General features: G+C 34.3%; 1 protein-coding gene across 1 annotated transcript in view; it reads left to right on the top strand.

Moving 5' to 3' along the window:
- Positions 1–15,703, top strand: part of LOC132556307 (uncharacterized) — a 136,305-nt gene that overhangs the window by 71,221 nt on the left and 49,381 nt on the right. The window contains exons 35-43 of the mRNA XM_060220689.1: positions 27–122; positions 436–630; positions 3,188–3,404; positions 6,956–7,055; positions 8,959–9,061; positions 10,522–10,683; positions 11,864–12,025; positions 12,942–13,103; positions 14,602–14,760. Of these exons, the coding sequence (XP_060076672.1) occupies positions 27–122; positions 436–630; positions 3,188–3,404; positions 6,956–7,055; positions 8,959–9,061; positions 10,522–10,683; positions 11,864–12,025; positions 12,942–13,103; positions 14,602–14,760 (1,356 nt within the window). The remainder of the gene's footprint in view (positions 1–26; positions 123–435; positions 631–3,187; positions 3,405–6,955; positions 7,056–8,958; positions 9,062–10,521; positions 10,684–11,863; positions 12,026–12,941; positions 13,104–14,601; positions 14,761–15,703) is intronic.

Here is a 15,703-nt window from a genome sequence, read left to right as displayed (position 1 = left end):
ATAATTGTGTTCATTTTTTATCCTAGGTGAATCCTACCTTCGTGGTCGATATGTCATAGCAGCTTATGCCATTGATCAAAAACAAAACTTTGCTATGTGCCGTTTCCGTATTTATGTGAAATGTAAGTATTTGACTTATTAATCTGCTTAGTCAAGAGCCTGTACAACTCTGATCTTGATCTATAAAACAGAAAACAGTCTCTTGATCTAGAAAACAGTCTCTAGTACTGATGCAACACCAAGCTATCGACCATTTGTTTACTTGATCTAGGTTATACTTTGTGAAGAATGCATCGCTAAATTATTACAAAATATATGAATACCATGCAATTATTGCTACTTCATTAACTTCTAGTTTTGAAAGTCATAATTATCAAACTGGATATTGTGGTTTTTGAAATAATCACTGCAGAGTATTGTTATTTTTCTGTTTAGATGATGATTGTCCAGATCCACTGTCAAGTGGTACACAGTCTTTATATTGTGGCAGCAATACCTTATGTGGTATACAATGCTCAGGCAGCGACCAAGCACTCTCAGGACCTGTACCAAACAAATTTCATTGCACTAATTTAGGTGTATACAACCCAGCTGAGCCCTACCTACCATATGTTCTGCCATCTTGTTCAGGTTTGTATGAAATACTGTATCTTGTTTCAGGTAGAAATTTGGTTATAGTTTCTAAACCACTCAGTTATCTTAATAAGATAATTAAATGGAAGATTTAGCTATATCTTAGGAAAGCGATGTAGTAAGAACACTTATTGAAAGCATGAACTCTGACCTCAATCAGAGGGAAATTGTTTCAGGCAGCAATTCTCATCTACTCTCTTTGTACAAGAACACATATGCCATAGCATTGCATGTAAGAATGGTGCATTGTGTGTTAACAAACAAAATAAGGTCATAGTGTGATATCAATCAAAAAATAATCTTTCAATCAAAATTCTTACAGATTCTTGTAGATTGATTGAATGCAGGGGAAACAATTCTTGTCTCTGATTTAACATCAAAATAAGTGTACCTGTGCACTTTGTCACTGCTTCTAGTTCCCTCTAGTATTTTTATGTTTGTTTATTCTGATGTCAGCCCTACAATAAACAATCTAATGTAAAACCTTTAAATGATATCTTTCTCAAGTGAATTTCATTGCAGCAAGCATCAGATGACTCCAAAAATTTCAGAATAAACAAAATAAATGCTATTTCAAAATAAGAAACATATCAATTTTTTTTTGCTCGTGGTCCATCCATCCTTCTGTCTTTCTTTCTGTCTTTCCTTCTGTCCATTCGTGTCAGGAGGATAACTGTGCCCACATTTCAGCAAGGATCATGAAACTTGGGTGTATACTTTGGTCATACTTAGGCAGTGCACATTGTACCAAATTTAGGGCCTTCATTCCTCATCTGCAGAGTTATTGCCTATTGTTTAAAAATCCTTGTAAAGAGCATAACTTTGCTTGCATTTAAGCCAGGATAATGGAACTTGGTTTATATCCCCTGATAAGATTTTGTGTCATGAACATAGCTTTGCTTGCAATAAACCAGGATCATGAAACTTGGTATACACATTGGTCATACTAAGAGAATGTGTAGTATACTAAATTCAGGGCCTGTAATCCCTTAATTACAGAATTATTGCCCTTTACAAATTTTGTAAAGTTGAGTTCTGGGAGCATTCACCAGTTTCACTGATATTCTTGTTTTAAATGAATGATGAAACTGACAGATGTATTTTGAGCATAACACAACTACTTGTGTATGATCAGGAACCTACTGATCACTGTTCTTAAACCTCAGGCATACAGGTTTTTGCTCACATCTAGATATAACACAACACACTCTTACACTCACATTTAACATCAGATATATTGCCAATCAACAAAACATTACTTGAAAATCCACAATATAATTTATAAATCTGTGGCATTCACAATAACTTTTCTTACTTGACGAGATATTGGCTGATATATAATATAACATACAAATATAACTACTATTATGACAGAATTGGAGAAATAGTGAATTTAGCAATCATACTGTTAAAACTACGTATCGTCAGAGTCCTTTCTGTCACATCTAGTCTTTCAAAATGTCTAACTGCCATCTGACAAACTTTCGGTTGGTTAGTTAACAGGTTTTTTCGTCTCCTTGACTTTTTCCGTGTTCAGGTATCGTCTTATTGATAAACGTCAGTGTTCTGGTGATACAAACTCCCACCATCTAACCACTCTACTACACAAACACAATGGCTCCAACAAATTAGCCAATCAAATTACAAGACAACTACAATGACCAATATGACATAACAAGACACCATATAACAGAACCACACCATGCAATAGACATGCTTCCAAATATGCATAGGTGTGATGGCAAAACACATGAGGCAGAATATAATAATATGATCAAGTAATTAATGTACAAAATAAAACATATTAAATTCATCCCTTCTACAGAAGTTTGAGCTATATCTAGCATCAAGACTTTAGGTGACTGTTGTGAAGTCCTGTACCATTTGCAGTGAAAGATAAAAGTGCAGAGTTTTAAAATTTCATGTCCTGTAGCAACGGTTCAAAATGTTCTTATTTTAGTTATTTAAACCAGGACCTACTTTCATGATGTATATAAGACAGACAGCGCCTTGTCATACAAAAAAGTGATACCTTGAATAATAAATTTGTTTTTGTATTTCTAGCCATTGGGGTCCTTAAGAAACAAGTCGCCGTGGATCTGATTTATGACCTAGCTGTTTTTTGTATTTCTAGCCATTGGGGTCCTTAAGAAACAAGTCGCCGTGGATCTGATTTATGACCTAGCTGTTTTTTGTATTTCTAGCCATTGAGGTCCTTAAGAAACAAGTCGCCGTGGATCTGATTTATGACCTAGCTGTTTTTTGTATTTCTAGCCATTGGGGTCCTTAAGAAACAAGTCGCCGTGGATCTGATTTATGACCTAGCTGTTTTTTGTATTTCTAGCCATTGGGGTCCTTAAGAAACAAGTCGCCGTGGATCTGATTTATGACCTAGCTGTTTTTTGTATTTCTAGCCATTGGGGTCCTTAAGAAACAAGTCGCCGTGGATCTGATTTATGACCTAGCTGTTTTTTGTATTTCTAGCCATTGGGGTCCTTAAGAAACAAGTCGCCGTGGATCTGATTTATGACCTAGCTGTTTTTTGTATTTCTAGCCATTGGGGTCCTTAAGAAACAAGTCGCCGTGGATCTGATTTATGACCTAAGTGTTTTTTGCAATTTGATCAATCAGCACACCCTTGAAAATACATTACGTACCCGTTTGGTGGATAGTGGTGTCTGTGCATCTGGTTGTACGATAACTGCCAACTTGAGGTGTCAGTCTCCGACGGAAAGGGTTCTGCTCGTTAGTTTTGTCTTATCAGGATTAGCGTAAGTTCTTTACATGCAACTCAGATTATATTAAAATTAATACATATTTGTTGATTCATGTACATAATTCTGTTCTTGACATCTGTTTCCTATAATTAATTTTCAATTAGTGTGTATGTGTCCCACTCTCTACATTAAACCAGTGTATATATGTGTCCCACTCTCTACATTAAACCAGTGAATATGTGTGTCCCACTATCTTCATTAAACCAGTGAATACATATGTGTGTCCCACTCTCTACATTAAACCAGTGTATATGTGTGTCCCACTCTCTACATTAAACCAGTGAATATGTGTGTCCCACTATCTACATTAAACCAGTGAATATGTGTGTCCCACTATCTACATTAAACCAGTGTATATGTGTGTCCCACTATTTACATTAAACCAGTATATATGTGTGTCCCACTATCTACATTAAACCAGTGTATATGTGTCCCATTATCTACATTAAACCAGTGTATATGTGTGTCCCACTATCTACATTAAACCAGTGTATATGTGTGTCCCACTATCTACATTAAACCAGTGTATATGTGTGTCCCACTATCTACATTAAACCAGTGTATATGTGTGTCCCACTATCTACAGTAAACCAGTGTATATGTGTGTCCCACTATTTACATTAAACCAGTATATATGTGTGTCCCACTATCTACATTAAACCAGTGTATATGTGTCCCATTATCTACATTAAACCAGTGTATATGTGTGTCCCACTATCTACATTAAACCAGTGTATATGTGTGTCCCACTATCTACAGTAAACCAGTGTACATGTGTGTCCCACTATCTACATTAAACCAGTGAATATGTGTGTCCCACTCTCTACATTAAACCAGTATATATGTGTGTCCCACTCTCTACATTAAACTAGTTTGTATGCATGTTCCACTACATGCTTAGAGCCAGTGTATGTGATTGACCCACTTTATGCATAAAGCCAATTTATGTGTTGGTCAAACGGCACAAAGGGTGGTTGATGTTATGATGAAGGATCCATTTTCCATCTTTTCTTCAAGGGGGTAGCTATTAGCAGCTGGGTACTAATATTTTGGCAGTTTGTACCTATGCACAGTACATTTACCTTATATAAATAACCTCTTAACCTATTTTCAAGGTCAGATGTCAAATAAGTTAAAATCTGAAAGCAACCTCTTCTCAACTACCGAAGCCTCATGTGGTTGAAATGATGCTTGTAGTAAGCTAGGATGAAGGGCTACCAAGTTTGTTCAAAATAATGACCTTAACCTACTTTTCAAGGTCATTCATCTGCATAAAAGACAAGTAAACTTATGCTGTGGCGCAGCATTCAACATTTGTCAATTGTCTGGCATCAACTCCACTGGAACAACTTCTTCTCATGAACCTGAAATATGAGGATATTGATATTGGGGATGTGTAACATGATGGGATAAAAGGCTATTAAGTTTTGCTCAAATAAATGAGCTCAACCTTCTTTCAACATCAAAGGTGAAGGTCAAAAATTTAAAATGTCTGTCTGAGTAATCAACAAAGCCTAGAATCATAATATTTGACTTGTAGTTTTCTGGGATGAAGCCACCAACTTTTGCACTAAGCAATGACCTTGATCCTTATTTATAGTCACAGGGGTATGATTTGTTGAAATCTTCAAACAACTTCTTCTGATTAGCCAAAAGGCCAAGAATCTTGATATTTTGCAGGCAAGTTCCAAAGATAAAGCATGACAAAGTTTGTGGAAAGAAATTACCCTGATCCACATTCAAGGTCACAGGGATCAAATTTAGTAAAATCTTCTAATGATTTCTCCTGATTAACCAAAAGGTCTAGAATCATTGTATATGGCTTAAGATGTTGCCTAACAAAGTTTATGAAAAGATAAGACTCAAGGTCATAAGAATTAGATCTGTTGAAACTTTTACACAACTTCTTCTGATTAACCAAACTTGAAGAGACCTAGAATCTTGATATTTAGCTGGCAGGTTCTTTAAATGAATGGTCAACAAGGACTTTGAAAAGAAATTACCTTGATTCTTATTCAAAGTAAAAGGGGCAAAGTTTTTAAAAAATCACCAAACAACTTCTTCTAATAAGCAAAAAGCTCTAGAATCTTAGCTGGCTAGTTCTTGGAATGAAGCTCGACCAGGTTATTGAAAAGAAATTACCTTAACTGATATTGAAGGTCACAGGGGCCCAAGTTTGTAAAACTTCTTCTGATTTTGTAAGAGGTCAAGAATCATTATACCTTTTAATAGGTTCTTTGGATTAATGTCAGTGATATGAAAAGATACTGTATTTGTAAAAGTATTGAATAAGAGGTGAGCAATGCAGATGGGCCTCTTGCATGTGGCTGAAAGTTTCTTTGGATAATGCCCAACAAAGATGCAAAAAAAAATTACTTTGATATGTATTCTAAGTCACAGACATCATTTCCACATCTATCCCAGCTTACATCTACAGATGTGTTGGTCCGTCACCCACGAGAAACAGGACCTCTGCCCCTTCCCAACTTCTGGCTATCCCTACCCTACTCCTTTCACTGGTCATACTTTCCTATCTATCCCTCCTCAAAACTCATCCTAAATGGTAAAATCATCCTTTAGTGCCTTCTTGGCCAAGAATCAAACTAGATGTTAAAATACTTTTTCCAATGACTCATTAGCTGTGCCAGTTAAAAACGTTGTTTACACTTCCAAAGCTTTATAAGACACCCTTCTAAAAATGTCAGAATTAGAAGAAGTATTATCAAGTTAGTATTTGTGTGGTTTTATTGAAAGGAGGATTTAGCTAAAAAGAATAATTCATAGAACAGCAGTTAGCAATGGCCTGGTGACCTACAAAATTATAGGATCCAGTTTGTAGGATAGGACTTGTCCATGGAGAATATCCAAACAGAATGATAAATATCTCTCTATGTAATGTCAGCAAAGAGTAGGCATATTAACATGTAACAGTGGTCAGGTTATATTAGGATTTGTTAGGATTAAGACCAGTTCAAATAACTGATATTATGAGAGTATTTGGTGGACTTATAAAAAGATGTATGATATTATTATTATCACTGATAATCATAGGTTAGAAACCTCCCTTTCCGTTGTGCAAGCACATTGTGTGCTTGTGAATGGTTGCCAGTGTCAGAGTTAAGATAAGACAACTTTGTAACATGAGTTGGAATATGCCATCTTCCCACACCTATTCTTATCAAATACATTTCCCATTCTACTCAGTTTTTTACCTGCTGAAATGCTGTAATTTTGGCCATTAAACCTGTTAGAAAAATAAGTAAAAAGTGAATAGCTAGTGTTATTGTGCAGTGTATCCCAGTGTATCGACCAGCCCTTTAATATCAGTCCTGGTGACCTTGCATTGTATATATAATCAGTTGTGTGAATGTATGTGCAATTGATGCTTATGTTTGCTATTTGCATTTCAATGTATTTCCTATGTTTAAGTTTTAGAAAAATAAATTGCATAAAAATACAAAGATATAATCATTTCATTATTACAAAAATGAAATTAGGAGACATGTCCAATATTGAATTTATAGTTAGGATATTTTCTATTTCAGGCCAACCATTGCACTTCTTGTAAACAACAATCCTGAGAGCTTTACTCCATTGGAAGCTGTTACACAAGTTGTTTGTAATACAGATGCGATGAACTTTCAGGTACTTAAGATGGTATATTTCATACAGATTTCCATCATGATACTGTATTGAAACCTGTAGCAAATGTTGCTGTATTTACTGTCAAAGTTTAAAATATATAAGCACAAATCAGAATCCATAAAGATGCCATTGAATCCATGGCTTTTAATTTTGTCACCTCAGACAAAGTCATCATGAGTTGTCCATCCCTAATAAATGACATTTTCAACTTTTCCTCAAAAACACCTGGACCAAGCTTAATGAAAGTTTACAGAATATCCAAAACTGAACCAAACCTTGTAAATTAGGGTCCCATATGTGAAGGGCAGGGCCAATAGTGGTCATATTGACATTAATTTTTAAAAATTTTAAAAAACCAAGATACCCTAAAATCTGAAAAGTTAAAGCTGTGCTTTATTTGGATTTTTTTGGGAAGAATTCAAGGCTTATTTTCAAAGATGGCCTTTTTCCAAAGCTGTCTTCTTTTTGAAGACATTTTGACTCGAAGGCTTATATGGCTTATTTTCAATTCCAATTTTATATAAGTTAATGAACTTCAAAGTATGTAAAAATTGATGGCCTTCTTAAAGTGTTTGGAAATATATACAGGCTTAGCATTAAACTTTCTTCATTAATGCAAAACAAATTGATAATAGAAAAACAAACTCATATCAAGCTTATTTTTTAGATTTTAGGGTATAATATTATCAAACCTTCTTCAAGAAACAGAGCAAAATCTTTAAAATCTTTCTTCTATAGGAATGCCAAGTTTCTATCCAAATTTGTTAGGAAACATCTCTGGGCAAAACAAACTTTAAATAGGTTGGCAGAACCCTTAAGGATAGAGGGGTGGGTCCCAATGGGAAAATAGATATAAACCTTTTGAACTTTATTATCATTTGTATAAAGCTGTTCCAGTCAAACAAAGACAGGTGAGCGATACAGGTCCTAAGAGTCTCTTGTTTTTCAGCATTCTAGTAACTTCATTCCTAATAAGATTTTGGTTAAACCTCACACACTCACAAACAACCATAATATTTTGGACAAGTTTGAGATTCATGATTGTCGAGTCAAGGTCAAGCTGTAATTAATTTTTGAAAATCATTGTCAGTGCTCTTGTGACTTCATTTCATGAGGGATTCTAATGAAACTTCACACATGTATAAAGTGTAATAGCTTGAAGGGACTGTGAGAGAACATATATTGCATAGGGACTACTCTTCATGCTTGTTACATTTGCAGTTTCACACTTTTTCATTTTTGTAACATAATTGTTAAATTTCTATTGGAAGTAACCTGTTTAAAATTATTAATACAGGATAATGCTTTAATAGTATGCACATTTAGATGTGCATTACATACACAATGTCGGTCAAGTCATCTTAATTACATGTTTCAGCATTAAAACAACAGCTGTTGGGCTTTTTGTTTCATAAGAATTAAGATTTTAGAAGTTAAAATGCCCGTTATCTATTTCTATTAGTGGTCACCTAATTACTCTGTAAAAGAATACTTGTTTAAGCTATTTCTAGAGGCCTGCTAGCTAGAGCATTTATTAAATTTCATAATGGGTTTCTCATAGTCTTATTTTACATCCAAATTTGTTTGATTTGGAAGATAAAATGGATAACAGGTTTTCACTCTTATAGTAGTCACTCTTTTCCAAATTATGTAGAATTAATCTAGATCCTAGTTTTTGTGTATAAAACTTGATGGCTGATTGCATGGCAAAATTATATGGTTTTCTGACATGCATCTTGGATTTCAACAGTTCGTAGGGTATTTCTGTATATTGTCCATCTATGAGAGTCTGATTTTCTTTTCAAATAGACTTTTTTTCATAAAAAAAATATTCTAGATCCATGACATATGGCTGGAAAGTCCCTAACAAAGCAGTAATTTATTTCATTTTCTCACTGTTTAGAATCTTGAGGGTGGAGCTACTCTCCGTGAAGATGCTGGCAGTATCGATATTGAAGAGTCTATCTCTTGTGCTGATGGCTATCAGGTCATTGATTCTCAGTGTGGTAAGTACAGACAACAGGTTAGTCAGGATGACAGGTGTCATTACAGACAACAGGTAAGGCAGGACATTAGGTGTTATTAGTGTGGTAAGAACAGACAAACAGGTAAGTCAGGGGATCAGATGTCATTAGTGTGGTAAGAACAGACAACAGGTAAGTCAGGACATCAGATGTCATTAGTGTGGTAAGTACAGATAAACAGGTAAGTCAGGATGACAGGTGTCATTACAGACAACAGGTAAGTCAGGACATCAGATGTCATTAGTGTGGTAAGTACAGACAAACAGGTAAGTCAGGATGTCAGGTGTTATGAGTGTGGTAAGTACAGATAAACAGGTAAGTCAGGATGACAGGTGTCATTAGTGTGGTAAGTACAGATAAACAGGTAAGTCAGGATGACAGGTGTCATTACAGACATCAGGTAAGTCAGGACATCAGATGTCATTAATGTGTTAAGTACAGACAAACGGGTAAGTCAGGACATCAGATGTCATTAGTGTGGTAAGTACAGACAACAGGTAAGTCAGGACATCAGATGTCATTAGTGTGGTAAGTACAGACAACAGGTAAGTCAGGACATCAGATGTCATTAGTGTGGTAAGTACAGACAACAGGTAAATCAGGACATCAGATGTCATTAGTGTGGTAAGTACAGACAACAGGTAAGTCAGGACATCAGATGTCATTAGTGTGGTAAGTACAGATAAACAGGTAAGTCAGGATGACAGGTGTCATTACAGACATCAGGTAAGTCAGGACATCAGATGTCATTAATGTGTTAAGTACAGACAAACGGGTAAGTCAGGACATCAGATGTCATTAATGTGTTAAGTACAGACAAACAGGTAAGTGAGGACATCAGATAAGTACAGACAAACAGGTAAGTCTGGATATCAGGTTTTATATGTGTTTCTTCTTTTTTCTTTCTTTTAATGCGGTCTGCAATGTTTTTTTTTTCTTTTGATGCGGTCTGCAATTTTTTTTTTCTTTTGATGCGGTCTGCAATCTTTTTTTTTTCTTTTGATGCGGTCTGCAATCTTTTTTTTTCTTTTGATGCGGTCTGCAATCTTTTTTTTTTCTTTTGATGCGGTCTGCAATCTTTTTTTTTCTTTTGATGTGGTCTGCAATCTTTTTTCTTTTCTTTTGATGCAGTCTGCTATCTTTTCTTTTAATGTGGTCTGCAATCCAATATTGTCCCAGTGACTACTATCTTTAAAAACACTTTCTGAAATATAAATTTGTTTACAGTTTGACTAGTTCCATTAAGCTTGAATTAGAAAGGAATATTAAGAAACTAAAATGGAGATAGAGATGAATTATTGTTTAATTCATCCTATAATTGTTTCCACTACATATACTTCTAATACATCACCAATATGATTTCATGGTCAGATAACCAGTAAGTTTAATGGGCTTTTTAAATAAAATGCTTTGACAAGCATGATTTCATTTCTGTGTTTTAGTTCAATGCTCTCTTGGTCAGTACTATGACAGTGAAAGCAAGACATGTAAGTTATGCCCTTGGAACACCTACCAGAATGAAGTCGAGCAGACCTCCTGTAAATCCTGCAATGGCAATAATGTTACTTTGTTCCAGGGAGCCTTTAACGCGATTCATTGTGTTGGTAAGTAATTTTATTTTACTAGTTATTGCTTAAGTTATACATGTTGACTTCAAAGTGAACTAATGGATAAAATCCTAGAGAGTACCTGTTATTTCAATATTTACAACAAAATTGAAAAAAATCCTATTTTTGCATATGTAGCCCTAAAATATATCAGATGGTGGGATATTAAAATCAACCTACATCTGTTGTCCATCTGCCTTCTTACCACTATTTCTTAAGAAAGGACTAAAATACAATACGATGTATTTTATTTAAGAGTCGCATATCACAGTACAAAGTAATAAAACATTAGTTATATTTACAGACATGAAAGTGATATCAAGCGGATATCGGCTTATGATACACTGTTATAAAATTACGATCTTTGAACAGATTGATATAGTAATGTAACCCTATTTAGACTTGGTCCCATATTGTGATTCTGATTTTGGAACTAATCAGAAAAACAAAATGACAGACAGGTGGTTATTTTGGACTTTTATAGTGAAAAAAACATATTTGAATCTTTCCAAGTTCACTGGTGCCACTGATAAAATATTGGTAGGAATGTTAATGAAAGGAAGCCAACAGGTCTTATTATTTTTGGCCTTTTCAAAAGTAAAATATGGCAGGAATTTTGTAACATGATTGGGCAATAATGGTTTTCCTAAATGACAGCTTTTTAATTTTAACTTCAGCTTCACTAGTTGGATTCAGCTCAAACTTGTCTAGAAAGATCCTGGAATGCTTCTGATCTTTTGTTTCTTATTTTTTGTGTAGTTCTGAAATCCAATATGGCCACAGTGACTACCATCTCAAAAAAAAAAAAAAAACTTATAAACTTCTTTCCCAGATCCACCAATGTCATTTTTCTGGAATTATATGTGAAAAACAGAATTGAATAGTGTTGTTGTTTTATTTCTTTAACTGCTATAATATTCAGAATTGTTTTAATCATTATTAAACTATACTGCTACTATTGTTATTATATTGTTTATGAGAAGTTACAATTAACAGGTAATTAAGGCCTATAAACCTCATGTTTAGTCTGACTATGTAAAGTAGCACTTCATCTCACTATCAAGAAGCCCAGGGAATCAATATCAGACAAGTAGCAGTATTACTATTACATCATTAATAGGTTTTTAAAATCTGATGCCTTAAAAACTATGGGCCACTTTATGTTTTATTCATTCAGATAACTGCACTGCTGGTAGTTTTTATAATGAGTCAACAGGGAGCTGTGAAGCATGCCCTAAGAACTTCTACCAAGAAAACTTTGGCAAGGGATACTGTGATAATTGTCCGATTGACAAAATCACCACTGGTACTGGGTCTGATTCATTTGCTGACTGCAATGGTAAGTTACTCTTGTTTGGTATGATAGCAACATCCTACAAGTGATATATGGTCTTCATAATGATTTTCACACAAGGTGAAGACACATCAGTGATATTTATAACTTCTCACTTCTTTGGTATTTTTTATTTTTTTGTAAGAAATAAATTGCAGGGGAATGGATGCATATCAATTCATATTTGCCGAGTTGAATGGTATTCAAATTTATTACAATTAACCATTTGTCACTATAATCAAATCAAAATGCGTTTACAACTTAGAATGATTGTTTTGTATGTAACTAACATGCCAAAAATAAAGGATATCTATTTTTGTAAAAGATGAAATTTACGTTCGCAGATTTCAAAGTCTTCTTTTCATAAGCTGAAGAACGGTTACGCAGTGTCAATGGTGCTGCTCTTTTCTCCCATTTTGATGCCTCTGCCATGCCTTGTCCCTTTATAGCAATGTTTGTCCTTCCCCACTTCCTTTTTGACAGATACACATATAGAACTGTAATTTGGTATGTAATTGTATAAATGATATGCTGTGTCAAGTTTTAATTTGGTAATGGTCAATTATTTTTCCATTTTAGCCATTAAACATAAGAAATTTGATAAAAGAAATTTTCATGAAAATGATAAGACCTATCTTTGAGAGCCTGGTCTGGCCATCTCTTTTGCAGGTAAAACTGACGTTTTTTTACCAAAAGGGCCAAGTGAGCTGATGTTATGGCATTGTGTCTTTTGCCCATCCATCAGCTTTTTTCAACAAATCACTACTAGTCATTGAAAAAACAATAGGGCAAATTTGGCTTGAATCAACAATAAAAGACCTAATAGTTTTAAATATTTTAACCATTAAATGACCCTAAAAGTATATTCATTGCTAGATTTATGTATGAACTCTGAAGTGTGACATTATTATTACTTCAACAGATGACTGTCCAGTGGGATATGAGAGAATTCAAAGTAACCAGGATTGTGTGGCATGTCCTAAAGGCACATACCGTATTCAGTTAGCTGAAAAGTGTATACCTTGTCCATTAGAATTTACAACTGAGGGGATTGCTACAACTGATGCATCAGGATGTTCAATTAGTATGTATTGTTTGTTTTTAGTGTATCATTTTATTGTCTATGAGTTGGTATCTATTTTTGTTGATGAGTTGTATCGTCTGTAGTACTGAGTTTGTATTGTCTGTAGTGATGAGTTTGTATTGTCTGTAGTGATGAGTTTGTATTGTCTGTAGTACTGAGTTTGTATTGTCTGTAGTGTTGAGTTTGTATTGTCTGTAGTGATGAGTTTGTATTGTCTGTAGTACTGAGTTTGTATTGTCTATAGTGATGAGTTTGTATTGTCTGTAGTGATGAGTTTGTATTGTCTGTAGTACTGATTTTTATTGTCTATAGTGTTGAGTTTGTATTGTCTGTAGTGATGAGTTTGTATTGTCTGTAGTGATGAGTTTGTATTGTCTGTAGTGTTGAGTTTGTATTGTCTGTAGTGATGAGTTTGTATTGTCTGTAGTGTTGAGTTTGTATTGTCTTTAGTGTTGAGTTTGTATTGTCTGTAGTGATGAGTTTGTATTGTCTGTAGTGATGAGTTTGTATTGTCTGTAGTGATGAGTTTGTATTGTCTGTAGTGTTGAGTTTGTATTGTCTGTAGTGTTGAGTTTGTATTGTCTGTAGTGATGAGTTTGTATTGTCTGTAGTGTTTATTGTGATTCTGTTTGAGTGTGTTTATTGTGATTCTGTATGAGTGTGTTTATTGTGATTCTGTTTGAGTGTGTTTATTGTGATTCTGTATGAGTGTGTTTATTGTGATTCTGTTTGAGTGTGTTTATTGTGATTCTGTTTGAGTGTGTTTATTGTGATTCTGTTTGAGTGTGTTTATTGTGATTCTGTATGAGTGTGTTTATTGTGATTCTGTTTGAGTGTGTTTATTGTGATTCTGTTTGAGTGTGTTTATTGTGATTCTGTATGAGTGTGTTTATTGTGATTCTGTTTGAGTGTGTTTATTGTGATTCTGTTTGAGTGTGTTTATTGTGATTCTGTACGAGTGTGTTTATTGTGATTCTGTATGAGTGTGTTTATTGTGATTCTGTTTGAGTGTGTTTATTGTGATTCTGTTTGAGTGTGTTTATTGTGATTCTGTATGAGTGTGTTTATTGTGATTCTGTTTGAGTGTGTTTATTGTGATTCTGTATGAGTGTGTTTATTGTGATTCTGTATGATATATTTTGCTATGACATTATGAAACAAGGGGGGGGGGGGGGGTTGTTGTTGTAGAATAAATAAAAATTTAATTGAATTCATCAAAGTGTAGCTAAGGGACAATGATAAAAATCTACAAAGTAGAGCCCACCCCATATTACACAACATACATTTGACTACTACTGACTTCAAACCATGATAATTTCATTAAACATATATAAAAGTTATTATGGTACTGGGGTATATCAAATATAATTTGTATTCAAAGCATATAAGCAGTAATTGTGCACAAGGACAGCTTTCATCTTAAGCTTAGATTTAGAGTATGACAAATTGTTTGACTCTGTTTGAAATGTTAGTATATGGTTGTTTCTTATAATTGTAGGAATTTGTTATAATGGAACCTTCAGGAATGCATCTAATAAGTGTGAGGACTGCCCATATGGTTTTTACCAGGATGAGAATTTCATGGATCAATGTAAAGAATGTCCCTCATCAGAATCTACAATGTCTATGGGATCAAATGATCTTTCTCAGTGTATTTGTAAGTGTTTTCTTTGATAATCATCAGATTAATAATCCTTATAAATCCTCATGATTTTTTTTATTGAAAAAATCATGATATAATTACCAATATAGTTTTGGTAAAATGTTCTGCATTAGTAGGCTTACATATCTCTTCAAATAGCTATTCTCAATCTATATTAATCATTCATAATCCACAAATTGATGTGATTCTTTATCAATTATTCTATAAATCTGTAACAGAGAAAATTATTTATTTCAATGTCTCCTCTAGGAACTAAGCCCACGATTCCCAGCTAAATAGTCTGATGCTCAACCAATCGAGCTATAGAGAAGTTCTCTCTAGTCAAGTGGTATGTTGCGGCTAGTAGTTTACCAGGGTTACATACTCCCCCTCCAGGAAATAACTCGTCCTCGAGTTTCCAGGGGTTACAGCGATGCTGGTAGGGCATGGCTAAATACTATTGCAGTGTCCAATGTAGTTAAGGTCACTGATTGAGCTATAGAGAAGTTCTCTCCAGCCAAACAGTATGTTTCTGCTAGTATTTACCAGGATTAATCCGATTTTAGTAGAAGATGCTAGCCATTAATAAAGACAACATACACATTGGTTTGGGTGAACTTCAGACCAAAATTTTATTACACATTGCATAATCATAAACAATAATAATAACAATAGGCAATATCATTATTCATTGTAGTTTAAACTTAAACTATGGTCCTCCTACTAAACTACTTCTACTTTCTAAAAAATATATATATGTAAATATATATTTAGATAGTAATGATAAGAATTAAAACCCAGATATAAACAGTAGGGAGAAGGGTTAGGTGGGAAAAAAGAAAATGGGGCAAAATATGTGCCTGCTGCTCGTTACACATCATTGCTATTCATTATTAGAATATGACTATAAAACCCTTAACTAAGTTCAGGGGGTATATATTAAGTAATGACTTTGTTT

Source organism: Ylistrum balloti, unplaced genomic scaffold, assembly GCF_031769215.1.
Source record: "Ylistrum balloti isolate Yb309-2 unplaced genomic scaffold, AGI_CSIRO_Ybal_v1 Utg370558, whole genome shotgun sequence".
Taxonomy (NCBI): Eukaryota; Metazoa; Mollusca; class Bivalvia; order Pectinida; family Pectinidae; genus Ylistrum; species Ylistrum balloti.
This window is presented reverse-complemented; position numbering and strand designations above follow the sequence as displayed.